The sequence below is a fragment of the Myotis brandtii genome, unplaced genomic scaffold, assembly GCF_000412655.1.
Source record: "Myotis brandtii unplaced genomic scaffold, ASM41265v1 scaffold1074, whole genome shotgun sequence".
Lineage (NCBI taxonomy): Eukaryota > Metazoa > Chordata > Mammalia > Chiroptera > Vespertilionidae > Myotis > Myotis brandtii.
This window is the reverse complement of record NW_005353653.1, coordinates 473635-500750: the sequence shown is the minus strand read 5'-3', so window position 1 is coordinate 500750 and position 27116 is coordinate 473635. Positions and strand designations below refer to the sequence as shown.

The 27116-nt window shown below is 46.8% G+C and overlaps 1 protein-coding gene across 1 annotated transcript in view; it reads right to left on the bottom strand.

The window, feature by feature from the left end:
• The window catches only part of TECTA (tectorin alpha), a 103917-nt gene that overhangs the window by 19464 nt on the left and 57337 nt on the right, over window positions 1–27116 (bottom strand). The window contains exons 14-19 of the mRNA XM_005857110.2: window positions 22955–22977; window positions 14711–15094; window positions 12341–12625; window positions 11077–11374; window positions 2831–2941; window positions 975–1177 (exon numbers count right to left, since the gene is read on the bottom strand). Of these exons, the coding sequence (XP_005857172.1) occupies window positions 975–1177; window positions 2831–2941; window positions 11077–11374; window positions 12341–12625; window positions 14711–15094; window positions 22955–22977 (1304 nt within the window). The remainder of the gene's footprint in view (window positions 1–974; window positions 1178–2830; window positions 2942–11076; window positions 11375–12340; window positions 12626–14710; window positions 15095–22954; window positions 22978–27116) is intronic.

The following is a 27116-nucleotide window of genomic DNA, read 5'->3' as shown; positions in this document are numbered from 1 at the left end:
CCTTGGGCCTTCTTTTGGATGTTCTGGGTCTCTCTGACCCAGCTGCAGTTTGTTAGGTAATTTTAGATTGCAAAGGGCCAGGCCATTCATATGCAAAAGCCTCTGGGCACAGCTTGGGTGGGGCGGGGACTCAGGGAATCAACAGGGCGGAGCAAACAGCTATGGCTGATCCTCAGCCCTGCCTTAAGAGGCCCTGGATCTCAGTGTCCCGAGGTAATCACTGCAAGCACCTCTGACTGAAAGCCGCCCTTGAGTTCTGACCGATGCCAGACAGTCCAGTTTCTCCCCGTATGAGTCTGAGTTCCCAGAGACTTGCCTGGAACTGGAGTTCAGAGCATTCGGGAGCTTGTGACTCCCTCCTGATTGAAAAAGACAACTGCGTCCTCAGTTGCCAGCCCTTTCTGCGTGTGCCTCTGTACCTCTGCACTTTACTTCCGTTCCTCCTCTGAGTCTCAGTGTGCTTTTCTCTTTCCTTCTAGTTGTAGACTTTCCACTCAGCCAGCCTTCCTGTGGTTCTGGATGATGTCCGTTTTGTCTTTTAGTTGTATTTTTGAAGTGGTTGTGCGAGGCAGCAATTTCAGGTGTTTACCTATGCCGCCATCTTGGTTTCTCCAAAGCTGTATTTTTTTCTGCATTTCTCTTAAATGATACCTGGGATGCCCTGATCCCCCAAAACAGCGAAACCAGCTGTCCTGACCTGAAGGGCACGAGAGGGAATAACATTTTGTCAACACACAGGACAAAGGATGTCAGCAGACAGAGAGGGCTCAGGGAAAAGGCTGCCACCTATTGCACACTTCCAATGTAGCCATAATTCTGCACAGACAGCCATTGTCCTGACAGGTCATTTGCACGCCCTTTGCTGTTTTCCCAGGAGGCTATTCCTCACTGGACGGACCTGAGGCGCTGTCAGGGCAGTCAACGCACCAACACCTGGACAGCTCCCCCCACAGGCTCTCCCGCCAAGGCTTCACCTGCACGATGTTCCCGCAGTTGCCTTTGGTGTTGTTGATCTGAAAGGAGATGAAGTCTTCCCCTTCGATGCCCGTGCACTGCCTGTCATTGACCCTCACGCCCTCTCTCTCGAAGCCGAGCTGGAAGAGTTTGCACTTGGAGATGGACACCTCCATCTGGGACGCCTTGCAGGTCACCTCCGCATCGATGATGTCGTGGGAGTCTGTGGGAAACAGGACGATGACAGTCAAGAGAGTGGGCGCTGGTCTTGCCACAGCCAAGACGGCATCCATGGCCGTTTCCTGTAGAAATGGCTGCTAATCTGCAGGAAGTCTATGGCATTTCTAACTGAGATTTGCTCAATCCAAAGGAGTCTATGAGCTCATTCAGAGCAACAACTGGGACCTTGAAGAGTCTTTTTTAAAAGAAGAAAATACTAATGAAGTGTCTTTTCTTCCTAAACCCAGGACTCCCCCACTTGTGTAGTAACTGCTTTTCTGCAGGCTCCAACCTGCCTCTGGCTCAGGGAGGCCTGGCTGAAGGACCCACCGAGCAGGACAGCACTGGCCAGGCCGCCCCAACCCAGTGCATCCCCAGCTGAGCACCAGGAGTTCTGGATACTGACACAAGGATGTGCCGCTGCCGTTCCCAGTGAGCAAGCAGCTATGGAGACCAGTTTCTGTCTGTGCAGGGCCAGCGTGGGCAGCCCAGCCGCCTCCTCCTGGGGAGCCTTGGCCTCAGGCTCCGCAGTCTGAGTGTAGCTTAGCCGGTGCTGCCCAGTTCTGGGCTCAGGCGGGGCGGGGCGGGCTGAGGTGTGTGTGCTCCCACCCAGGACTCTGTGGAGCAGGACTTGGCGTCTTACTTGGTTACTGTTCACTTCACACATTCCAGCTGTTTCCTGGGGACCCACCTGAACCTGGTGACAGAGCTGCCTTAAGATGAGCGCTCAAGCGCTCAAGCGCCCGCACTCGCCCTGATTCTCACATTTCTGTCAGACCACGCCTGGCCTGTCTGTCTTCCAGATCCTCCCGGATCCCTGATGCTGAAGGTGCTGCCAATGCAATGGCTGATTCACTCACACACGTTTCTGTTAGGATTTACTAGCGGCCCAGTGGCTCCGCTGGCCGCAGCTGGCCGCCCACCCACCCCAGCGAGACCCTCTGCTCCTTTGGTCCTGATGCCCTAAGGACCCACAGGCTTTTTATGATGTAGATGCAGGAAAGGGTGCGGCCAGGAAGCCAGCATCGCTTACTGCCCAGGTTGGGTTGCTTCCCTGTGGATGACCTGGTTTGAAAGCTTTGCTGTTGGTTTCTAACCCACAGTGAGGAGGCAGCTGCAGTCCTAGAGCTTTGCTATGGGGTTGCAGGCCCTTCCCACTGGGCCCGTCTGGGGGCGGGGGTGGCAGGTGTCACTTACAGTTCCCAAAGGGGGGAACAGGTGTCACTCAGTGTTCACGTGGGGGGGGCAGGTGTCACTCACTATCACTCATAGGCAGGAGGGGCAGGTGTCACTCAGTGTTCACGTGGGGGGCAGGTGTCACTCACTGTTCACGTGGGGGGGCAGGTGTCACTCACTGTTCACGTGGGGGGGCAGGTGTCACTCACTGTTCACGTGGGGGGGCAGGTGTCACTCACTGTTCACGTGGGGGGGCAGGTGTCACTCACTGTTCACGTGGGGGGGCAGGTGTCACTCACTGTTCACGTGGGGGGGCAGGTGTCACTCACTGTTCACGTGGGGGGGCAGGTGTCACTCACTGTTCACGTGGGGGGGCAGGTGTCACTCACTGTTCACGTGGGGGGGCAGGTGTCACTCACTGTTCACGTGGGGGGGCAGGTGTCACTCACTGTTCACGTGGGGGGGGGCAGGTGTCACTCACTGTTCCCGTAGGGGGGAGGCTCGATGCAGCCGCACAGCTCCCCACCGTTGTCCAGCTCACAGGTCCGGTTGGGACAGTCAGCCCCCACGCAGGGATCGTCCACCACTCCTGCTAAAAGGGAGAACAGGAACGCGCACACTTGACTTCCACACCAACAAGCAGGTGCCGTGTTCACTCTGGACTTGCACGGCATGGAACTGTGATGGTCAGACAGCAGCCATGGATGAACACACAGTGCAACCTTCCAGAAAAGAACGAGTGCAGCTAGCAACGGGGCCTGGCTCGGCCGGACATGGGGCTGCGTGTGGCAGTGGCATGACCTCCTCCATCCCTCACAAGTGCTCTTCGAGCTACACACTGCCACCCCGCTTCACACTGAAGCTTGCCCAGGGCTCCCGCAGTGGAGCTGTGTGTGAGGATACAGCCCAGACAATCTCTGCCAAGACACGCCCGAGTGCGACCTGGCCACGCTGCCTGTCACGTGCATTTGCTCTTTATGAATCCCTCATCGCTATATCCCCAGCACCCAGTCACCCCCTAGCCGGCACTCAACAAATATGTGTCAAGAAAGACAGTTTTAGGGTCAGTGAGTTCCCTTAAACCACCTCCCCCATGAGCTTCTACTTAATTGTATAAAAATAGATAAACCAAAAACCTACACACAACTCACAAGCATTGACTCACGGTACTATTTTGCCCAAAGGGTAAAACTATAAGTAAAATGTCAACGTATGTGGACTGTCACCATCATCCACGATGAACAATGTTTTGGTAGCCAAGGAGCCCACAGACCACCTTCAAGATCATCAGCAACTTAGTGAAACCATCGATTGAGATCATTGTCTTTGAGACACTCCTGTCTTTGGTTAAAGCATCTCTCTCCCTATCAGATGTCATAATTCTCCTGTACTTCCTGGCGAATAAGGGTGAGAGCTGAAGACACAGCTGTTCCATCCCTCCAGAGTCTAATAATGAAACGAAGGGGCGGAGCTGCCGAAGCTGCAGGTAAGTGTGACCAGGTGCCACGCTCCCTGCGAGTAACCAAGGGTGAGGCCGGGGCGTGCAGAGATGGTCACCCCACCTGCCTGGGTGCCTGGCGCAAGACTGGAGGCAGCTGTCAGCATCACTCGAGGACATTTATTGAATGAACACAGCCCGGAGCATAAACGAGAGGAGTTGAGGCTACAGCCACAGGAAGGAAACATCTCCCTGGCAATACGGAGGCCCACCTGCCAATGGCAACTCAGACATGCCCTTATAAAGAGGGGGCTTTTGAGGTTAAAAACAAAAACTAATGTGTGTGTTTTTTAATTCAATAATTTTAAATGTTTAACACAGTTAATTTTAAAGTTAATTAAAGGATTGCTTGTTAACACGACATATTAAAATTACCAAACAAAGCATTTCTGTCGATTTCCCAAAGAGACTGGTAATTCTAAGAGAATCTGAAATCACTGAATGCATATTGTAATTAGCTACTTTATTTTAGGTTTGGAACAAACTGTGTTCTGACACTTGGTCAGGTTTAATCTTTCTGTCTTGATACGTGTGCAGTGTCTTTGAGTGACACTTTTCCTGGCGCCATGTGCACACCAGGGGGGAGTGCATGTCAGGCAACACCACACCTCCTGCTGCACGTGTGTCTCACCACATCATGGGATGGAGTGGCCACTTGTGTAAAGGGTCACACATATATGCATATGACAAGTTTGTATATGTTTATATATATATTCGCTCCATTTGATTAACATGGTAAGAAAATGAACAGATAGAATAATGGATATCTATAATAAAAGCATAATATGCTAATTAGACTGGGCAGCCAAACGACCTTCCGGACATCCTTCTGGACGAAGCCATCACGACAGGGGCTGAAGCAGAGGCAGTTAGGGGTGATCAGGCAGGCAGGTGAGCAGTTAGGGGCAATCAGGCAAGCAGGTGAATGGTAGGGGCAATCAGGCAGGCAGGCAAGCAGTTAGGGGCAATTGGGCAAGCAGGCAAGCTGTTAGGGGCGATCAGGCAGGCAGGCGAGCAGTTAGGGGTGATCAGGCAGGCAGGCAAGTGGTTAGGGGAGATGAGGCAGGCAGGCAGGTGAGCAGTTAGGAACCAGTGGTCCCAGATTGCAAGAGGGATGTCTGACTGCCGGTTTAGGCCCAATCCCTGCGGGCAGGATCGAGCCTAAACCAGCAATCGGACATCCCCCGAGGGGGTCCCAGATTGCGAGAGGGTAAAGGCCAGGCTGAGGGACCCCCCAACTCCCATGCATGAATTTCATGCACTGGGCTTCTAGTATCTATACTAATAAAAGGATAATATGCTAATTAGAGCAGACGTCTTCCGGACATCCATCTGGACAAAGCCACAGCGGCTGTGAGGGCCTAGAGCAGTGATGGCGAACCTATGACACGCGTGTCAGAGGTGACACGCGAACTCATTTTTTTGGTTGATTTTTCTTTGTTAAATGGCATTTAAATATATAAAATAAATATCAAAAATATAAGTCTTTGTTTTACTATGGTTGCAAATATCAAAAAATTTCTATATGTGACACAGCACCAGAGTTAAGTTAGGGTTTTTCAAAATGCTGACACACCAAGCTCAAAAGGTTCACCATCACTGGCCTAGGGCCTGCAGTGGAGTGGCCCCGCCGCCAAGGGAGTGGGAGCGGAGGGGGAGGTACTGCCTCTGCTCTGCCGTGGGAGTGGCAGAGGGTGGGTGCAAGGACGATGATCTTTGCATCAACTGCTACAACACAAAAGGCCACACCCACAGATGGTGAAGGTGGGGCTGGGCTTGGATGAAGAGGCCCATGAGGGCGGCAGCCAGGGTGAGCCGCAGTTCAGGAGCCTCCAGGAGTGGCGGCGCCAGGCCATCCAGCGCTGCCTCCAGTCCCTGAGGCAGGCCCCAGTGCCGTGAAGCCAACTGCCCACAGCCGTCCTGCCAGAAGATGAGGTGGGTTGTGCAGCACACCAAGGGCTGCCAGCACAAGACCAATGGAGGTTGCAGAGTGTGCAAGCAGTTCATGGCCCTTTGCTGCTACCATGCCAACACTGCAAAAAACACATGCCCCATTCCCTACTGCCTCAACATCAAGCAGAAGCTCAGCCAGCAGAAGCTACAGCACCGCCGGCAGCACGCGTAGCTCATGTGCCAGCGGACGCCACCATCAACACCCGCACTGTGCCTCAGCCGAGTCTTCCTTCCCCTCCTTCAGCACCACCCCGGCCTGTTGGAGACCGGGTGTAAGCTGACATGGTCCTTGCACCTGAAGGGGCTAGCAAGGCTGGGACCCTTACCCACACAGTTTTCCCAGACTTGTTTGGATGGCGGTTATCAGTAGAATGAGAGTAACCTTTGTAGAATGAGAACAGCCTTTCATGGCTTACCAAGAAGTCTGTAACTATTTACTGAGATTTGCTGTACCGAGAATTTGTCCTTCTGGGCTGTCTCTCCCTTAGAGATTAAGAGCAACAAAGAATACATTCCTCTTGACAGACCTCCTATTCAGTGTTTTGTGTATAAAAGGCATTGCGTGGTTAATAAACTTACTGCAGTTCCTTGATTGAGCTGTAGTCCTCCCGATCCCACTCTCCTGTCTTTCTTTCTTTTCTCAATTCCCACCTCCCTACCTCAGCCTGGTTCAACCCATCAGGCTGGCCCTGACACTGGCCCCCCACACTGCATCCCAGCACACCCTGGACACCACAGCCCCCGACTCTGCCCCAGACCTCACCTGTGAGCATGTCACTAGCCAGCTTCTCCAGTGTGGCTAGAATACAGCCCCCCACCACAGTTTGCACTGGGAAGCCCACTAACCAGGTGCCAGCCCCACCACCCACCACCCAGGCCCACCTGCAGCAGTGGAGGTGCCCGGCAGATTGCACGTGAGGCACAGCAGCAGCAGCATCTGTACTGGGTGAGCACCAACAACGGTATGCCCCTGAGGCACAGTGACCCCCAAGAGCCAGATGGCCCCCATGGGCCTGAATGTGACCCAACCAGTTCAGTGGGCCTGTTATTCTGCCCCCTGAGCCCCGGCAGTGGCAGCTGGCACCCATCCCCCAGCAACAGTCAATGTGAGGCATGCCCAGACCCATGATGTCTATGCAGACCCAAGGTGCAGCCACCTCAGAACATCTCTCCAGGTGCCCTGAAGGACCTGCTGCGGACCCTGAAGTCTCCCAGCTCCCCCAGCAGCAGCACGTGCTCAACATCCTCAAGTCAAACCCTCAGCTGATGGCAGCTCTCATCAAATAGCACACGGCCAAGTAAGTGGCCAGCCAGCCTGGCCTTCAGCTCTAGCCCAGCCTGCTGAACCTGAACACCATGCAAGCCAGCGGGGCACGACCTGCTGTCCCTCCACAGCAGCAAGCAATGGGAGGCCTGAACCCCCAGGGCCAGTCCTTGAACATCATGAACCCAGGGTGCAACCCCAGTGTGGCGAGTATGAGCCACAGCACAGAGAGATGCCACAGAGCAACAGCAGCAGCAGCAGCAGCAGCAGCAACAGATAGGCAGCGCTGGCCTGGCTGCAGGTTTGGCAGGACACGCCCAGTTCCAGCAGCCTCAGGGATGTTGACACTACCCACAGCTATGATGCAGCAGCGGATCCAGCAGCAGATTGGGTCCCAGGCCAGCCAAACCCTGTAGGCATACTCTGTACCTTTCCCCTGCCCTCAGTTTCTCCCCTGCGCTCAGCACTTTTCTATTGTCCCTGTTTGAGGCTCCTGCCCTCTCTGCTGTTTTCCTGTTATTTTCATCTCAGGTGTCATAAGAGAAGCTAAGCAGCTGAGAAAAGCAACGCTAGACCCAGCTTCCTGAAACCGCCTGCACCTACATCCGGCCCACACAGAGACATAAATATCCTGCCCTCCCTACTCTTGCTTGCTGAAATGGATACACTGCTGTGTATTAAAATAAAATTTATAAAACTCTCACAACGTCTCTTGGCCTATCTCCTGTCAGCATGGACCTAACAAACCCCACGAACCCCAGCAGCACATGTTCTCAGAGAGCCACGGGCCTCACCTCTCTGGCCAGCAGATGGCCATATCCCTCAGTATCCAGGTGAGATCTCTGGCCCCTGCCCAGTCTTCAGACCCCAGTCCCAGCCTCCACATGCCAGCCCATCACCACAGATATGCCCCAGCCTTCACCACACCATGTCTCCTCCAAGATTGGTTCTCCCCACCCAGGCGTCCCAGTCACCATGGCCAGCTCCATAGATCAGGGACACTTGGGGAACCCCAAATATGCAATGCTACCACAGCTAAATACCCCCACAGGAGTGCATTGCCAGTGAGCTGTCCCTGGTTGGTGACATCACAGTAGATACCCTAGAAATGTTGTGGGAGCGGGAGCAGAGGTGGCGCCGCCTCAGGAGAGGCCTCAGTGCAGGCCCTTCTGCAGAGGCAGCGGGAGAGGGGGCTGCATGGTTCCAGTCCCAGTGCTGCCCATTCTGCAGAGGCAGCCACAGTGTCAGTGGCGTGGGCCAATCCAGGCACCATGCCTCCGCAGAGGCTGGATGGGGTGCAACCTGCTGTGCCTCAACCTCCTCCAGCCCCTCCCCCAGCCAGCCTGGCCCCAGATCACCCCCCACCCACCAGTGGGCAGGGGGCGGGGCCAGCGCTAAGAAATGCAGGCCGAGGGCTGGCAGCCGCAGCAGCCAGCAGTGGCAGCAGCAGCGGGGTGATGGGGGCAGCGCCTTCCCATGATCGCCTGGTCACCTCCTGCAGAGGGAGGCCAGACTGTGGCTTAGGAGCGGGCCTTAGCTGTCAGTAGGACATCCCCTGAGGGCTCCTGGGCTGTGAGAGGGGGCAGGCCGGGCTGAGGGACCCCACCCAGTGCACAAATTTTTGTGCACCGGGCCTCTAGTATCAAATAATGTTCTTACTACAGAAAATATACAAGAATCCATAGATCTTTATCACTAATTATATATATACTGGAGGCCCAGTGCCTGAAATTTGTGCACAGGGGGTCCCCTCAGCCCAGCTTGCACCCTCTCCAATTTGGGACCCCTCGGGGGATGTCCGACTGCAGGTTTAGGCCTAAGCCAGCAGTTGGACATCCCTCTCACAATCCTGGACTGCGGGCTCCTAATTGCTCACCTGCCTGCTTGCCTGGTCATCCCTAACTGCCCCCTACTGCTGGCCAGGTCTCCCCCAAATGCCCCTTCACTGCTGGTCTGGTTGCTCCTTATTGCCACCACCCCCCACCAGCCTGGTCTCCCCTAACTTCCCTCAATCAACCTGGTTGCCTCTTACTGTCCCCCCTGCCAGCCTGTCATCCCCATCGGCCCCCCTCTGCTGGCCTGGTTGCCCCTAACTGCCCCCCCACCGGCCTGGTTGCCCCTCATGGCCCTCCCACCTGCCCCCCCTGGCCGGCCTGGTTGCCCCTCACAGCCCCCCCGCTGGCCTGGTCCCCACACAGCCTGCTGTTAAGTTGTTTGGTTGTCCCTCACTAACTCCCCTGCTGGCCTGGTCACCCCACGCAGCCTGCTGTTCAGTCGTTTGGTCATCCCTCACTAACCCCTCTGCCGGCCTGGTCACAGGCAGCCATCTTGTGAGGGCGTGAGGGTTAATTTGCATATTACCTCTTTGTTATATAGGACTAGTGGCTTGGTGCACGGACTTTTGCACATTGAAAGAAAATTAATTAGAAGAAATATTTTAATATTGCTATTCACCCTTTCTCTATAATAGAAGTGCCAACCAAATTCACTATCAACAATGACAGATTGAAACATACACATGCGATTGGCGCCAGTGAGAGCTTTATATGTATCGCGCATGCGCGAGTCAACTTAGCCTTTTATATATATAAAATAAACTTGCTTAGTTAGACCTGCTTTCTGATTTAGCTAATCTTTTTCCAGCCCAGTGAAATACCCCAACTTCTCTTTCAGGTAATTGTCAACAACACAGCAGTAAATATCAACATGAAGCAGATTATTATTGTAGATCATGCAGGAAGAACAAAGAGTAAAATATTTAACTGCAGCAGTGTTCTGCACAGTGAGAAAACTTGAAGTCATTTTCAAGGTCCACCATTTCTTACTTCTTTTCTGTTGGGTCAAGTTTCTAAGCTTTCTAAATCTCCATTTTCCTGCTAATGAAAAGAAAATAGGATTCCATCGAGTCTCCTATCTACCTACTCCAGGACTTCTGTGAGGATCAAATGAGATGAGGCACATGAAAACACTTCACAGACATTTGGTTACAGTGTGAAATGTTTGCACCTCGCTATAAAGCAAGTTGTATTCCTGGGCTGAAGAAACTCCAAGGAGGCTCATTGCTAGGGAGAGGAAGCCAGGCATTGCTATGTGACGCCATTACCTGACACCCACAGCCACCGTTTCTGGGCTGGGCTGTGGGCCACATTTTGTGCCATGGCAGTGTCAGCTGCGATTTGGTGGGCTGTCGCTCCAGGGTGGTGGCAGGGCCTCTGTCCCACCTGGGGGAAGCCGAGTGTTGCTTTGTCGACGCCAGTTCTACGGTGCCGTTTCTCTGTAAATGGCCAGTGCCTGTCATGGCAGTTCCTGCGTTGAGCGTCTGCCCCCTGGTGATCAGTGTGCGTCATAGCGACCAGTTGGATGGGCGGAGGGACACTTAACGTATTAGCCTTTGGTTATATATAGCTATTTTATCCTATATAATAAAACGCTATTATGCAAATCGACCAAACGCTGGAACGACCTGTCGCTATGATGTGCACTGACCACTAAGGGGCAGACACTCAATGCAGAAGCCGGCCTCATGGCTGGTGAGCGCAGCAGTGGTGGTGGGAACCACAGGCCTGGCTGAGGGACCCCGCCCCACCCCCCCGCCAGTGCATGAATGTCATGCACCGGGCCTCTAGTATATAGATAAAATCCCTTTATAATTCTAACCACAGCTTCCTTTCAACCCAGGCAGACACGGCCAGCGCCATTCTAATTCAGCTTGCCGTTAGCCACTCACATTGCCTCTCTGATTCAGGCTCTGGCCATGTGAAAGGAGTGGCATGGAGCTGAGTTTGGGTGCCATGTGTACTCTGTCTCTCCACTTCACAAGTCACTACACGGTGCTCATCCCACCCTGAGCCTCATCCCTCCTCCCCGCCAACCCTGAGCTCCGGGCAGGAGCTGGCTTCAGCCACCTTTCCAACCCCGGAGGCGGGTCTGAGACCAGCCAGCCAAAGGGGCAGAGCCATGCCACCAGTAATGCTGTTCTTCCTTAACTTAGAAAACAAAACAGTTCTCTTACAGCAATTCTCCTTCTCGATCCACTCGGTGCTGAGGATCCCCAAGGAGCGGCAGGACTCCCCATAGGCGGCCAGCGAGCCGCACAGCTGCAGCTTCCGGTGGTTGTAGCAGCCGTCCAGGTAGCAGGACTCGTAGAAGGGCAGCGGGTCGAGCAGCCCGTAGCAGGGCTGGAAGAAGCCCTTCATGTCCGTGAGCTTCAGGCAGTAGCCCTCACCCTGCAGCCTCTGGATGTGCACGTTGTCGCAGGCGGCCGCGTACTGCGAGAACTGCAGCTCGTTGCAGCTGCAGGCGAGGGGGCGGGTCAGAGGGGGAAGGAAAGCAGCCCCTGGGCTCTCTGGGGGCGGGAGGCCCTGTCTGCTACGTCCTCTGCGGACCCAGAAGCCAACGCACCACACTGATCCCAACACCGACCGTCTTGGGACCTCAGAAACGCGGGTCATTTCTAAGTTAATGTCGCTGGGATAAGTGAGCATAAAACCAAACTGAATTGGTAGCCAAGGACCAGACAAAAGGGAGATCCTGACATATTAACCTTTGATATAACTGACTGGTAGAATTGATACAATAACCATAAACAAGTACTGATATAACAGATAGCAATAATAATAATGACTACTATACCCGAAAGGCTCACAAGGGGTTTGAAGCTTTATGTCCACATCCGGGTATTAGCTGGTGTCTGGTGTGTTAAAGCCATGGTGCGATGCCAGCTAAGAGAAGTGTGTCTACAGATCCAGACTAATTTAGCAGCCCAGAGGGTCCCAAATTAAACCCCATTGAGATAATGCGTAGAGCTCGTTCGAAGTTGGACAGTTAGGGCCTTGGTGACTTCTGTGTTTAAAGAAGCTGTCTTGACTCCTACCAACTTTACCTGCACAACCACACCCAAACCCTCCAGTAAGAGTCATAAGCACATGACTGGACCGGCACTGGGGAGCAAGCTGTGGCCCTTTTCTCCTGAGTTAACTCTGAATCCCCCCCCCCCCCCCCCGGGTGCTTTGTCCCAGCCGGGCCACTGGCCAAGGCTTCTAGTGTAAACCTGGGCAGACTCGGTGAAAATTCACAGTGGTACCACCTAACCCAGTTCCTTCCTCTGCCACACAAGACACTACTGAGGCCTCTGATGTGTCTCTTTGTATCATGAAAACTCCATAGACTTTGGCTCGCTCTATCCAGGAGAAGAAAGTGATGCTATGGAAAGAGCATTTTCCACGGCCGCCCCGTGGAAGGGGAGGGTGGGCCCGAGCGTGGCGGGCCTCTCACCTCTTCTGCATGCCGTTGGTTTTCCAGCTCTGGGCCAGCACCACACTGCTCACCACTGGCTTCCCCCGCAGGGTCACGTAGTCGTCAGTTAAGTCCCCATTGAAGTTGCCACAGAGGCCACACACTTTGTTCTGCAGCCTCTCGCTGATGCTGATTTTTATGACGTTGAAGCCGTTGTAGTATATCTGGATGTCGGGGCTGGTGTCAATCACCAGGAACCCTTCGCTGCTGTAGATTTTGGTTGCCAACCCAGTTATAAAAGGGACATTCACTTGTGTGCCGTTCACCTATGGAAGACAATAAAAGTAAATGATCCTTAGAGCAGAGGTCTGCAAGCATTGACTGTGACGGGCCAGAGTTAATATTTTATGATCTCTATTGCTACTCAACTCCAACCTCATGGCAGGAAAGCAGCCCATAGACAAGATGTCACTGAGGCTGTGTTCCAATAAAGTTTTACTTACAAACACAGGCAGCAAATAAATTTGGCTAAATCCTGTACTTTGCTGTCCCCTGTTCCAGAGTTCAAGGACACTCACTCATCTTACTGGCCACAGCTCCCCACAAAGAAGCAAAATATGAAAGCAGAGGTAAGAAAACATTAGAAAAATATAACCCACAGCCAATGGCTGGATTTCCCAAGCATAAACCAATGACTAGAAATGAAGTTCAATCCTGCACTGAGGAGTCTAACATGGCTAGCGTGAACCACAGGAGTGTTGCTATCTTTACTGTTTTCTTGCCTATAATGTTGACAGGAGTCCAGCCCAGAGAGCCTGTAGCATAGCATTTTCTGCATTCATCATTTTCCTGCTTTATAACAATGTCTTTTCTTAGCTCTTAGGATATAACATAACATGCTTTTCTTATACTTACAAAACAAATTGTATTTTTTTTTTCACCTGCAGGTTATTAGTAATTTTTATTTCTTAAAAAATCAGAAGCCTTTAAAAATATGATTATTTTCTATTTTTGTAGCTTGGGGTAGTTTATTCAGCAACAATGTCAGTTTTGCTGTGTTGGGGGCTATGTTCACTCTGGCTCCTGGATTCTGGACCAGTATCATTGTGTCTACGTGGGCCAATTTGCAAAAGGAACTGGGAGTTCAAAAAATAGTAGGAGCTTTCCCTGAAGTTAAAAACCAGCAGCAGAATGTAAACGCTTCCTTTAAGCTTGCAAAATACTGCCAGGCCTTTGCCTAATTCTGGATACTAAGCTACATGATGACTGTCCAAATAAAGATACACTCCCTTACCTAAGCCAATGATGGAAAGCAGATACGCACAATACTATTCAATTCCAAAAAATGCTCGTGTGTGTCCTGGCTCTATCCCTGCCTCCCTGGCTGTAACCAGAGCATCGCGGTCTGACGCTATCCTCAGGTCTACCTGTGGCGAGCAGCTGGTTTACCTGAGGCTGGGAGTCCCTGTCAATAGTTCTCTAGAGCAGGTTACCTTCTTAAATGGAAGGGGTGGGAGGAATCTGAGTGAGAGAGGCATGTTCGCTACAGGGTGGGCTGAGGTTCATGCATGCATTTATTTATTTTTCTATGTGTCTAAGATGCACAAGAAGCCAGGCAGCTGTCCCAGGGCAGCCAGCTGAGGACATCACCACCTTCGCCTGTTTGCCTCCCGCTGGCATGTCCTCCTGGGCCTGTCCTAGTGGGGGTGCTCCCTCCTTCAGGGTGTTGTTTAGCTACTTGTGTTTTTAGGTCAATGCTCGCCTTCTCTCCGCTTCTGGAAAAGATGGCAGAGATGGAAGAACATGTCTGCGTGTAGGTGGGCAGGGCCAGAATAATTGTAACGGCTCAAATGAGATGCTCACCGGGAATTAATCCAGAGAGAGCGGCGGCCTCTGCCACGTTATCACCCGAAGCTCCGTGGGCACCGGCATCATTACACCCGAGATCCTGTGCGTGCCCCGCAAGCCCCGGACTGTCAGCAAAGGGACAAAGGGGCCCGTTCCTATGCTCGTAGAACCTTTATACCGCCTGCTTTAAAATCTGGGGATCTGCCCTGGCTGGTTTGGCTCAGTGGATAGAGCGCCCGCCTGCGGACTGCAGGGCCCCAGGTTGGATTCTGGTCAGGGCACCTGCCGGGTTGCAGGTTCATCCCCAGTGGAGGTCGGGCAGGAGGCAGCCGATCAATGATTCTCTCTCATCACAGATGTTGTGCTCTCTCCCTCCCTCTTCCTTCCTCTCTGAAATCAACAAAAATACATTTAAAAATAAAATACAAATAAAACCTGATGGTGTGTGCGTGGTGCCTATGCAGCAGCAGCCTGTGACCCTCACATCTGGTCATCAGGAAAGCGCCTGCGCAGGCCCTGGCCAGGCCGCCTGCACGTTTCCTAGCACCAGGGCGGGCGGTCACCTTGACGGTGTTGCGGTCGCTGATGAGAATCTGCTCCTCGTTGATGTAGAAGTAGACGGGCGAGATGATGGTGAGGTTGGGGGACGACCACTTGTCGAAGTTGATGATGAGCTGGAAGGAGATGTCGGGCAGCTTCTGGCAGATGGTGGAGAGCACGAAGGCGCAGTTGGCGGGGAAGCGCAGGAAGGCGCCATCGAAGGTGCGGAAGACGCCCCCGCCAGCCGCCAGGCAGTAGGAGGTCCTGGTGCTGAAGCAGCCGCGCACCCCGTTGCGCAGCGCGCACTCCTCATCCGACTTGCACTGGCGCGGGTCGCACTGGATCAGGTTGCGCCGGAAGCAGCGGCAGCGCCGGGTGCAGTCGCTGTTCCAGAACAGCTGCTTGGGCTGCAAGAGAGGCACCTGCGTAAAACTCGGGCTGCGGGCGGGGTTGCCCCCTCCCCGCCCCCCCACGAAGCCCGGGCCATCTTTGAGGGCTGGGCTACCTTTCTTTAATGGAACTGATATTTGCAACAGGGAGCAGTAGGAAGGCTGCTTTCATTCAAATGCTACATCAGTTCCATGCAATTCAGATGCGAGACAATATGCAATTTAGCCTTTACTGGTTTCAGTCAAGAATTTGGCAGCTGTACAGCTGGGTTGTAGAATTACCCACAGCCAACCTGAATGTGCAGCTGTTAGGCTCTCAGATGGACTAGGTGAAAAGCAAATCTCTTTGGTAAAAAATTATTGTGGACCCATGGAAGCATGGAGAGAAGGTGGGGGAGGTTGGGTGGGAAGTAATCAACCAAGGACCTTGTATTCATATATGCATGGCCTATGGACACAGACAATGGGGCAGTGAGGGCCTGGGGCGGCCGGGCAGGAGAGGGTCAATGGAGGGGGGGGTGGAAGGGACATATGTAATACTTTCAACAATGAAGGATTATTTTTTAAAAATATTATTCTAACAAGTACTCCATTCCACTTCAAGGATGACATTTAAATTCATTCAAGAATAATAAACCAGCCCTTCAAATCCTAAATAGATAAAAAGAAGTGGTAGCCAACCCTTATGATGAACCATTTAACATTTCATAATACCCAACACTCCAGACTTTTTTCTTGTATCAAGGCCACTTCTTTTTATTTCTATTGCAAGTACCTCCATTTCTGTGTCATGAGTGAGAGATCTAAAAAACAGTGATGTTCCGTGAAAGGAAAGGTTTGGGATCAGGCCAACTGGATTCCACTCCAGCCTTGGCATGTATATGTGCCACCTTGAGCAGCACGACTCACCGCCCAGGCTGTCAGTTTGCTATCTCTAAATTAAAGATAATAACGTCTTGCAGGACACTCCTGATTTTGGTCCAGATGAAAGAGTAAGTAAATGCTGTGCTCACCATTTCCCATCAAAATTATATCTAAATTATAGAACAGCCATCTTTGAGATCCACTGTAGACTAGTGGGACAGGATCCTATAACTGAAAATATAAACAGAGCCATGTTGAGGTTGGAAGGAGGGGTAGGGATGTGAAATGGCTGGTCCCACACTGTGTGGTGGATAGGAATCCGCAGGGATATGTTGGCTGTGGAGGTCCCCCCTGAGGAGTGAGGGGTCCCAGCCCCCCAGGGGATTCTTCAGCCAGAGTACCAGTGCCAGGAAGAGTAGTCCCCACAATGCCTTTCTGTGAAAATCAGCTAAGACTCCTTCCCCCAAATAGATGCCAGGTATAGGCAGGCACCAAATCTGAGTCTCAATTAACCTGGCTAACATGGCTAGCTCACCACACCCTGGTAATTCCCTGGGACCCCAGCGGATGGCAAGGAGGCCCCAGAACCAACACACCCATGGCAGAACCAACTCAGACACTTTAGAGCAACACCCAAATAGCTCAACAAATGATATGCTCAAAGTGTGGACTTAATAGGAACCAGAACCCCACTAAGGTGAATTCCATACAATAGCTTGTCACAAGCCAGTCCTCACAGCAAGTCAGCCATAGGGTCAATCCCACCCAATGACAGGCCAACAGCAATCAAGGGTCAACAACAATAGGAGGGTACTTTCAATCCACACAAGGGACACCATGGAACACCCAGCTCAGGTGACCAGGGACTTGCACCATTGCGCCACACAAAAAAACCTACCTACTACATAAAAATGCTCTGCCAAAACTGGGAGATGAAGCAGATCTACCTGATATGTAGCTACACAGGGAGGTAGCCAAAATAAGGAGACACAGTAAATGTCCCAAATAAATGTCCCAAATAAAAGAACAGGACAAAACTCGCAACTAACCAGGTACAGAGTTCAAAACAATGGTTATAAGGATGCTCAATGAACTTAAGAAAAGAATAAATGAACTCAGTGAAACTCGTACTAGAAACCATAGGAAAAAAATATCAAAAATGAAGAATACAATAACAGAAATTAAGAATACATTAGATGGAATCAACAGCAGATTAGGTGAAGTGGAGGGCCAAATCAGTGATCTGGAAGACAAGCAAATAGAAAATAGTAGAACAGCAATTTGAAAAAAGAATTTTTAAAAAGTGAAGACAGTTTAAGGGACCACTAAGACAACATTGGAATCATAGAAGGTACCATAAAAGTCCAGAAATTGCAGGGAGTTCAAAACAAGATGAACCCAAAGAGGCCTACACCAAGAAACATATAATTAAAATGCCAAAGGTTAAAGACAAAGAGAGAATCTCTTAAAAGCAGCAAGAAAAAAAGCAGTTAGTTACCTACAAGAGAGTTCCCATAAGACTGCTGATTTCTCAACAAAAATGTTGCAGGCCATAAGGGATTGGTGCAAAATAGTCAATGTGCTGAAGCAGGACCTACAACCAAGATTATTCTACCTAGCAAGGCTATAGCTTAGAATTGATAAAGAGATAAAGAGCTTTCCAGACGAGAAAAAGCTAGAGGAGCTCATCACCACCAAACCAGTATTACAATAAATGTTAAAGGGACTTCTCGAAGGAGAAAAGATAAAAAATATGAATAAGAAAATAGTATAAAGAAAAAACTCTCACTTATAATGGTAAACACATAATAAAAACAGTGGATCAACCACTTATAAAGCTAGTATAGAAGGTAAAAGGCAAAACTAAGAAAATCATGTGTATTTACAACAGTAAATTTAAAGATACACACAAAAAAGAAATAATAATAATTACAAAAAATATAAACATGGAGGAGGTAAGTAAAAAGGGTAATAATTTCAGAATGTGTTCAAATGCAAGCAAACATTAGGTTAAAATAGATGGCTATAAACATAGCTTGGTATATAAAGCACAAGTAACCACAAACCAAAAATCTACAAGAGATATACAAGAAATAAAAAGAAAATAATCCAAACACAACACTACAGAAAATCATTAACATACAAAAGAAAAGAAACAGAGAACAACAGCAAAATCAGAAAATAATTAGTAAAATGGAAATAACTACAAGCAATCAATAATTACTTTAAATGAAAATGAACTAGAGGCAGATCTCTGGGTGCATAGCTTGGTTCTTTCCACATGCACCTAGGTCCAGCAGAGGAAGCCACAAGCTGTGGATGGCTGAAAGCTCCAAACAGGTTGTCCAGAGCCAGTCACAGACGGCATCTGATTTGGCCTGCAGCAGAGTCCCTCCAAATAGGCCCAGAACCAATCCACACAGAGGCAGCTTCAGACAACAGCAGAGCAGGGTCCAATAAGCTCCACAAGCAGCACAGCCACAGGGAGGTGTTGGCAGCACCATCGCTGCTGAGGTGAATCCAGTTGGTGTGATTGGCACCGCACAGCAGCCTGCACGCTGTGTTGGGGGTTGAGACTCACTGTCAGCGAGCCTGAAGGTGATCCCATGTACAAATGGGCCAGTAGCAATCAAGACTCAATTACAACAGGAGGACCCATGCAACATGCACAAGAAATATCATTAGAGCACCCAGGTCTGGTGATCAGGGAGGCTGTAACACTGGGCTCCACAGGTCACCTCCTATATAAAGCCACCATACCAAGACTGGGAGTCACAGAAGATTTACCCAATACTTACAAACAAAAATAAAGGGGAAGCCAAAATGGGGAGACAACAGGCCCCAAGAAGAGCTGAACAAAGTGGAGATAAGCAATTTATCAGATATAGAGTTCAGAGTAATTATTATAAGGATGCTTAACAGCATGAAAAAGGATTTAGAAACCATAAAAAATTCAGAAATGAAAAATGCCATATCCGAAATAAGGAATACACTGGAAGGAACAAACAGTAGCCTCAGTGAAGCAGAGGATCAAATCAGTGAGTGGAAGACAAGGTGGAAAAAAACACCCAATGAAAGCAGCAAAAACAAAACAAAAAAACCCCAAAATTTTTTTTAAAATGAGGATAATTTAAGGGACCTTTGGGACAACATGAAGTGTAACAACATCTATGTCATCACAGTCCCAGGAGAAGAGAGAGAGCAAAGGGTCCAGAAATTATTTAAAGAAATAATTACTGAAAACTTCCTTAACCTGGTGAAGAAAACACATACAAGTCCAAGAAGCACAGAGAGTCCCAAAAAAGATGGACCCAAAGAGGCCTATACCAAGACACATCATAATTAAAATAGAAAAAGTTAAAGACAAAGAGAGAATCTTAAAAGCTGTAAGGTAAAGGAAGTCGGTTACCTACAAGGGAACTTCCATAAAACTATCATCTGATTTCTCAACAGAAACATTTTAGACCAGAAGGGACCAGCATGATATATTCAAAGTGATGAAAAGCACGGACCTACAACCAATGCTACTTTACCCAGCAAAGCTATCATTTAAAAATGAAGGAGAAATAAAACCTTCCCAGACAAGAAAATGTAAAGGAGTTTGTGGCCACCAACGCAGGAGTCCAAGAAATTTTAACAGGTTTCAAGAAGAAGAAAGAGGATGAGGAAGAGGAAAACAGAGGAATGTAGTTTAAAAAAATGACAATAAATATGTTTCTATCAATATTCACTTTAAGTGTAAATGGCTTAAATGCTTCAAAGGACATAAGTTAGCTGTTGAATAAGAAAATAAGACCCATATATATGCTGTCTTCAAGAGACCCACAAGAGAGAGAGAGAGAGAGAGAGAGAGAGAGAGAGAGTCACACCTCAGAATGGAAGATACACACAGACTGAAAGTACAGAGATAGAAAAAGATATTTCATGTAAATGAAAAGGAAAAAGAAAGCTGGGGTAGCAATACTTATATCTGGCAAAATAGACTTTAAAACTAAGGTTCTAGTAAGAGACCAAGAAGGAAAGCACCATAACGATAAAGGGAGCCATGCAACAAGAGGATATAACCCTTGTAAACATGTATGCACCCAAAATAGGAGCACCTAAATATGTGAAGCAAATCTTGATGGACATAAGGGAGAGATTGACAGCGATATACTAATAACTAACAGTAGGGGGTTTTAACACCCTTTTGACATCAATGGATAATTCTTCCAGACAGAACATCAACAAGGAGATGGCAGCCTTAAATGAGACACTAGATTGAATGAATTTAATTTATATCTTCAAGCCATTTCACCCCAAAGCAGCAGAATATACACTCTTCTCAAGTGCACCTGGGACAATTTCTGATATAGACCACATGATAGACACAAAACAAGTCTCAATAAATTTAAGAAGATTGAAATCATATCAAGCATCTTCTCTGACCATAATGCTATGAAACTCAAAATCAATCACAAGAAGAAAACTGGAAAACACATAAAGACATGGAGGCTAAATAACATGTTACTAAACCAAGAGTGGGCTAACTATGAGATCAAGGAAGAAATCAGATGATACCTTGAGACAAATGAAAATGAAAACATAACAACCCCAAATCTGTGGGACACAACAAAAACAGTCCTAAGAAGGAAATTCATAGCATTATAGGCCTATCTCAAGAAACAAACAAACAAACAAAAAACTCAAATAAACAATGTCACTTTTACACTTAAGGGAACTTGAAGAACAACAGCAAACAAAGCCTAGAGTGAGTAGAAGGAAGGAAATAATAAATATCAAAGCAGAAATAAATGAAATAGAGTCTAAAAAAATATAAATGATCACTGAAACCAAGAGCTGGTTCTTTGAAAAGATAAACAAGATTGACAAACTTTTAACCAGACTCATCAAGAAAAAGAAAAATAAATAAAATCAGAAATGAAAGAGGAGAAATAACAACTGACACCAAAAATATGCAAAGGATTGTGAGAAAATACTGTGAACAACTATATGCCAACAGGTGATCAGGGTGAAATGGATAAATTCCTAGAAACATACAATCTTCCAAAACTAAATCAGGAAGAATCAGAAAATCTGAAGAGTCAGGTTACAACTAGTGAAAATGAAGCAGTAATAAAAAACTCCCAACAAACAAAAGTGCTGGGCTGGATGACTTTAAATGTGAATTTTATCAAACATTCAAAGAATTAAAACTGGTCTTTTTTGCGTTGGCTGGTGTGGCTCAATGGTTGGAGTGTCAGCTCATGGACCCAGGGGTCACTAGTTTGATTCCCAGTTAAGGGCATGTGCCTGGGTTGCAGGTTTGCTCCATGCCCCCAGTTGAGGTGCATGTGGGAGGCAACCGGTTGATGTGTGTGTGTGTCTTTCTCACATTGTTGTTTCTCTTTCTCTCCCTCTCCCTCTGAAAAGCAATGGGAAAAAAATCCTTAGGTGAGAATTAACACACACACACACACACACACACACACACACACACACACTATGCAAAAAAAAAAACCTATTCTCAAACTATTCCAAAAAATTCAAGAGTAGGCAATACTACAAAGCTCATTCTATGAAGCCAGCCTTATCCTAATTACAAGACTAGATAAAACATGACAAAGAAGAACATTGTAGGGCAATATTCCTGATGAGAATAGATGCTAAAATTCCAGGGATTCAAGTTTGTTAAAATATTCGCAAATCAAGATACCAATGGCATATTTCACAGAAGTAGAGCAAATATTCCAAAAATTTATATGGAACCCCAAAAGACCCCAAATAGCAACAGTGATCTTGAAAATGGAGAACAAAGTTGGAGGAAGGAATCATGCTGTCTTATCAAACAACACTACCAGGCCATAGTAAAAAAAGGGGCATGGTACTGGCATAAAAACAGACCTATTATTGATCAGTGGAAGAGTACAGAGATCCCAGAAATAACCCACAACTTTATCATCAATTAATACTTGACAAAGGAGACAAAATCATACAATGGGGTAAAAATAGTCTATTCAATAACTGGTGTTGGGAAAATTGGACATATATGTGCAAAAAAAAGAGGTTAGATAACTTTCTTACACCGCACACAAGAATAAACTAAAAATGGATTAAAGACTTAAATATTTGACTCAAAATTATAAAAATACTAAAAGAAAACATAGGCAGTAAAATTTCAGATATTTATAGTAGCAATATGTTTTTCTGATAAATCTCCTTGGGCAAAGGAAACAGAATAAAAATAAACAAACAGGACTACATCAAACTAAAGAGTTTTTGCACAGCAAAGGAAACCATCAACAAAATGAAAGGACAACCCACTGAATGAGAGAACATATTCGCCAATGATACATCCAATAAGGTGTTAATATCCAAAATTTATAAAGAATTTATAAAACTCAACACCAAAAAAAAATCCAATTAAAAAATGGGCAAAGGACCTGAATAGTCAGTCACTTCTCTAAACAGGGCAGACAGATGCCAATAGACCTATGAAAAGATGCTCAGTGTCATTAATCATAAGAGAGATGCAAATCAAAACCACAATGAGATAGCACCTCACACTGATCACAATGGCTGTCATCAATAAATCAACAAACAGCAAGTGTTGGTGAGGATGTGGAAAAAAGGGAACACTTGTGCACTGTGGATGAGAATGCAGACTGGTGCAGTATGGAGGTTCCTCAAAAAATATAAAAATGGGTCTGGCTGGTGTATCTCAGTGGGTTAGAGCACTGTCCCATGCACTGGAAGATCATGGGTTCAATGCCTGGTCAAGGCATGTACCTGGGTTGTAGATTTGACCTCTGGACCTGGTCAGGGTGTATGTGGGAGGCAACCAAACAATGTGTCTCATCTCTTTCAACTCTCTCTCTCTCTCTCTCTCTCTCTCTCTCTCTCTCTCTCTCTTTCTCCCCCTTCACCTCTCCCTCCCTCCCTTCTGCTCTCTCCAAAATCAATGAAAAAAAATATCCTCGGGTGAGGATAAAATAAAATTAAAAATGGAACTGCCTTATGACCCAGCAATTCCACTTCTGGGAATTTATCTGAAGAAACCCAAAACACTATTCAAAAGAATATAAGAATACATGCCCCCTATGTTCATTGCAGTGTTTACAGTAGCCAACATTTGGAAGCAGCCCAAGTGCCCATGAGTGGATAAAAGAGCTGTGGTGCATGTACACAATAGAATATTGCTTGGCCATAAAAAGAAGAACATTTTATCTTTTGTAACAGCATGGATAGGCCTGGAGAACATTGTGCTAAGTGAAATAAGCCAGTCAGAGAAAGACAAGTACCACATGATTTCAGTCATATGTGGAATTTAATAAACACACTGAACTAACCAGCAAAATAGAGACAAACTCATAGATGAAGAGCAGGCCAACAGCTCTGTTGGGGTGTGTGTGTTTGGTGGGTGGAGGGATTGAGAAGAGAGAGAGAGAGAGAGAGAGAGAGAGAGAGAGAGAGAACTCATAGATGTGGACAACAGTGTAGTGATTGCGGGGGAAGGGAGTGGTTGGAGGTGGTAGAAGGAATGGTGGGGGGGGGAGATAAGTGATGATGGAAAAATAGAATAAAGAGAAAAAATAAAAGGAATTCCTTTAAAAATTCTAAAAAAGAAAAAAAGAAGAAAAAATATGAACTAAACTAACTACTCCAATGAACTTAACTAACTGCTCCAATCAAAGACAAGAGGTGGCTGAATTGATAACAATACAAGACCCAAGTATATGCTATCTACATCTACCTACTTCAGACCAAAAAACACAAACAGCCTAAGGTAATGAGATGAAAAAAAATTTCATGCAAATGAAAATAAATCAAAACCTGGGATAGCAATACTTATATCAGACAAAATATACTTTATAGGGTGTAACAAGACAAAGGAAGACATTTATTAATTATAAAGGATCAATAAAACAAACATACAATTTTTGTAAACATTTACACACCCAGTGTAGATGTACAAAAATATATAAAGCAAATATTGATGGACATAAAGGGAGAGATCAACAATAGGAGACTTTAACACCCCATTGACATCAATGGATAGATCATCCAGACAGAAAATTGACAAGAAACCAGAGGCCTTAAATGACACATTAGACCAGATGGACTTAATTGAAATGTTTAGAACATTTCATCCCTACACAGTAGAATATACATTCTTTTCCAAGTGCACATGAAACATTTTCCAGAGAAGACCACATGTTAGGCTACATAAATAAATTTAAGAAGATTAAAATCATATCAAGCATTTTCTCTAACCACAGTTATATGAAAGTAGAAATCAATTAAAAGAAAAAAACTGATAAACACACAAACACGTGGACTCTAAATAACATGTTACTAAACCAGTGATGGCGAACCTTTTGAGCTCGGCGTGTCAGCATTTTGAAAAACCCTAACTTAACTCTGGTACGGTGTCACATATAGAAATTTTTTGATATTTGCAATCATAGTTAAACAAATATTTATATTTTTGATATTTATTTTATAAATTTAAATGCCATTTAACAAAGAAAAATCAACCAAAAAAATGAGTTCGCGTGTCACCTCTGACACACGTGTCATAGGTTCACCATCACTGTACTAAACCATGAATAGGTTAACAATGAGATCAGGGAAGAAATAAAAAGATACCTTGAGACAAATGAAAATGGAAACTCAACAACTCAAACTTTATGGGACAGAGTGAAAGCAATCCCAAGAGGGAAATTCAAGCATCGCAGGCCTACTTTAAGAAACAATAACATTTCAAATATAAAATCTAAACTTACACCAAAAGGAAATGGAGAAAGAACAACAAAGCCCACAGTGAGTTGAAGAAAAAAAAGTATAAAGACCAGAATGAAAATAAACAAAATAGTATAAAGAAACAATACAAAGGATCAGTGAAACCAAGAACTGATTCTTTGAAAAGATAAACAAAATTGATAAACCTTTAGCCAGACTTACCAAGAAAAAAGGAGAAAGGACCCAAATAAATAAAATCAGAAATAAAAGAGGAGAAATAACACTGACATAACAGAAATTCAAAGGATTGTAAGAAAATATCATGAAAAACAACATGTCAACAAATTAAACAATCTGGAAAAAATAGATAAATTCCTAAAAACATACAATCTTCCAAAACTGAATAAAGAAGAAAAAGGAAATCTGAACAGCACAAATACAACTAATGAAATCAAAGCAGTAAAACAGTAAATTAAAAACAACAACCCAAAAACAAAAAAACCTTTTCAAGAAAAAAAGTCCTGGACCAGGTGGCTTCATAGGTAAATTTTACCAAAGACTCAAAAAAGAACTTACACCCATCTTTCTCAAACTATTCAAAAATATTCAAGAGGGAAAACACCCAAGGTCATTGTATGAGGCCAGCATTATCTTAATTCTAAAACCAGATAAAGACACCACAAAAAAAGGAAATTACAGGCCAATATCCCCAAGGAACACACATGCAAAAATCCTCAACAAAATATTAGCACACCAAGTTCAGCAATACATTATAAAGATCATTTATTACTGGGATACAAGGTTGGCACAATATCCAAAAATTAATTCACGTGTTATATCTCATAAACAAAATGAAAGTTAAAAATCATATGATCATATCAATAGATGCAGAAAAAACATCAGATAAAACACAGCACCCATTTATTATAAAAATTCTCAAAGTGGAACTAAAGGAACTCAAAATAACAAAACCACAGCTAACATCGTACGCAACAGGAAAAGCAGTGTTTTACTTAAGATCAGGAAGGAGATCGTGTCCACTATGACCACTCTAGTTCAACATAGTTTCGGGAGTTCTAGTCACAACAATCAGATGAAGGAGAAGATGGAAGGCCTCCAAACTCGGAAGGAAGAAGTGAGACTGTGATTATTGCAGGGGACATGATACCGACATACAGAACCCTAAAGATCCCCCAAACTACTAGAAGTGAGAAATAAACTGAGTAGATTAGCAGGATATAAAATAAATATTCAGAAGTTGGCTGCATTTTAACATACCAATAATGAACTGTCAGAAAGGGAAGTTAAGTAAACAATCCCATTTACAATTGCACTAAAAATACCTGTGAATAAATTTAACCAAAGAGGTAAAGACCTGTCCTCAGAAAATGATGAGACACTGAAGAAAGAAACTGAAGAAGACCCAGATAAACGGGAGGATGTGCCATGCTCATGAATATGAAGAAATAACATCATTACAATATACATAGTACCTGAAGAAATCTATCAATTCAATGCAATTCCTATTTAATACAATGGCATCTTTCATAGAACTAGAACAAATAATTTTAAAATTTATATGAAACCACAAAATGAGGTCATTCCTGGACCCATGTCTTCCCTCCTTCCAGATCCGTAGAATATTCTAGGGGCCAGCTGCCTCCGATTGGCAGAATAACTGAGTGGATGGCCTGGGCTCTTTCTGATAAATAGTCAAACAGTGCATGCACGGAAAGAGAAAAATAACCTGCCGCATGTGGGTCTGATGAGGGGTAAGTACTCATCCACAGGAGAGTGAAGTGGAGACATGGCACCCCAGTACAGTGACCACCACGGCCTGCTCCTCAGCTCAATCAGACTCAGCTGCTGTGGCCAGGGGACCTCCCTCCATGCTAACGGCTGGCCATGCTCTCTCTCTTCATTTCCAAAGAAATCTGTGGAATCAACAAGTCTCCAAGTCTGTTTGAACTGAGACAAGTAAATGTGGATCATTTGTTTTGTGAGTTAGCAGATATAAGTTATTGTGGAAACTCACTAACTTCCTGATGAAAAGCAGTGACTACTGTTTATAGTACTAACTAGAGGCCTGGTGCACAAAATTCTGCACTGGGGCGGGGGGGGGGGTCCCCTCAGCCCAGCCTGCTCCCTCTTTCAGTCTGGGAGCCCTCACTCCTTACTGCCTGGCTCACTGCTCCTTAGCGCTGCCATGGAGGCAGGAGAGGCTCCGGCTACCTCTGCTGCGCTTGCCAGCTGTGAGCCTGGCTTCTGGCTGAGCTGTGCTCCCCCTGTGGGAGTGCACTGATCACCAGGGGGCAGCTCCTGCGTTGAGCGTCTGCCCCCTGGTGGTCAGTGAGCATCATAGTGACTGGTTGTTCTGCCATAATGGTCACTTAGGCTTTTATTATATAGACTAGAGGCCTGGTGCACAAAAATTTGTGCACTGGGGGGGGGGGGC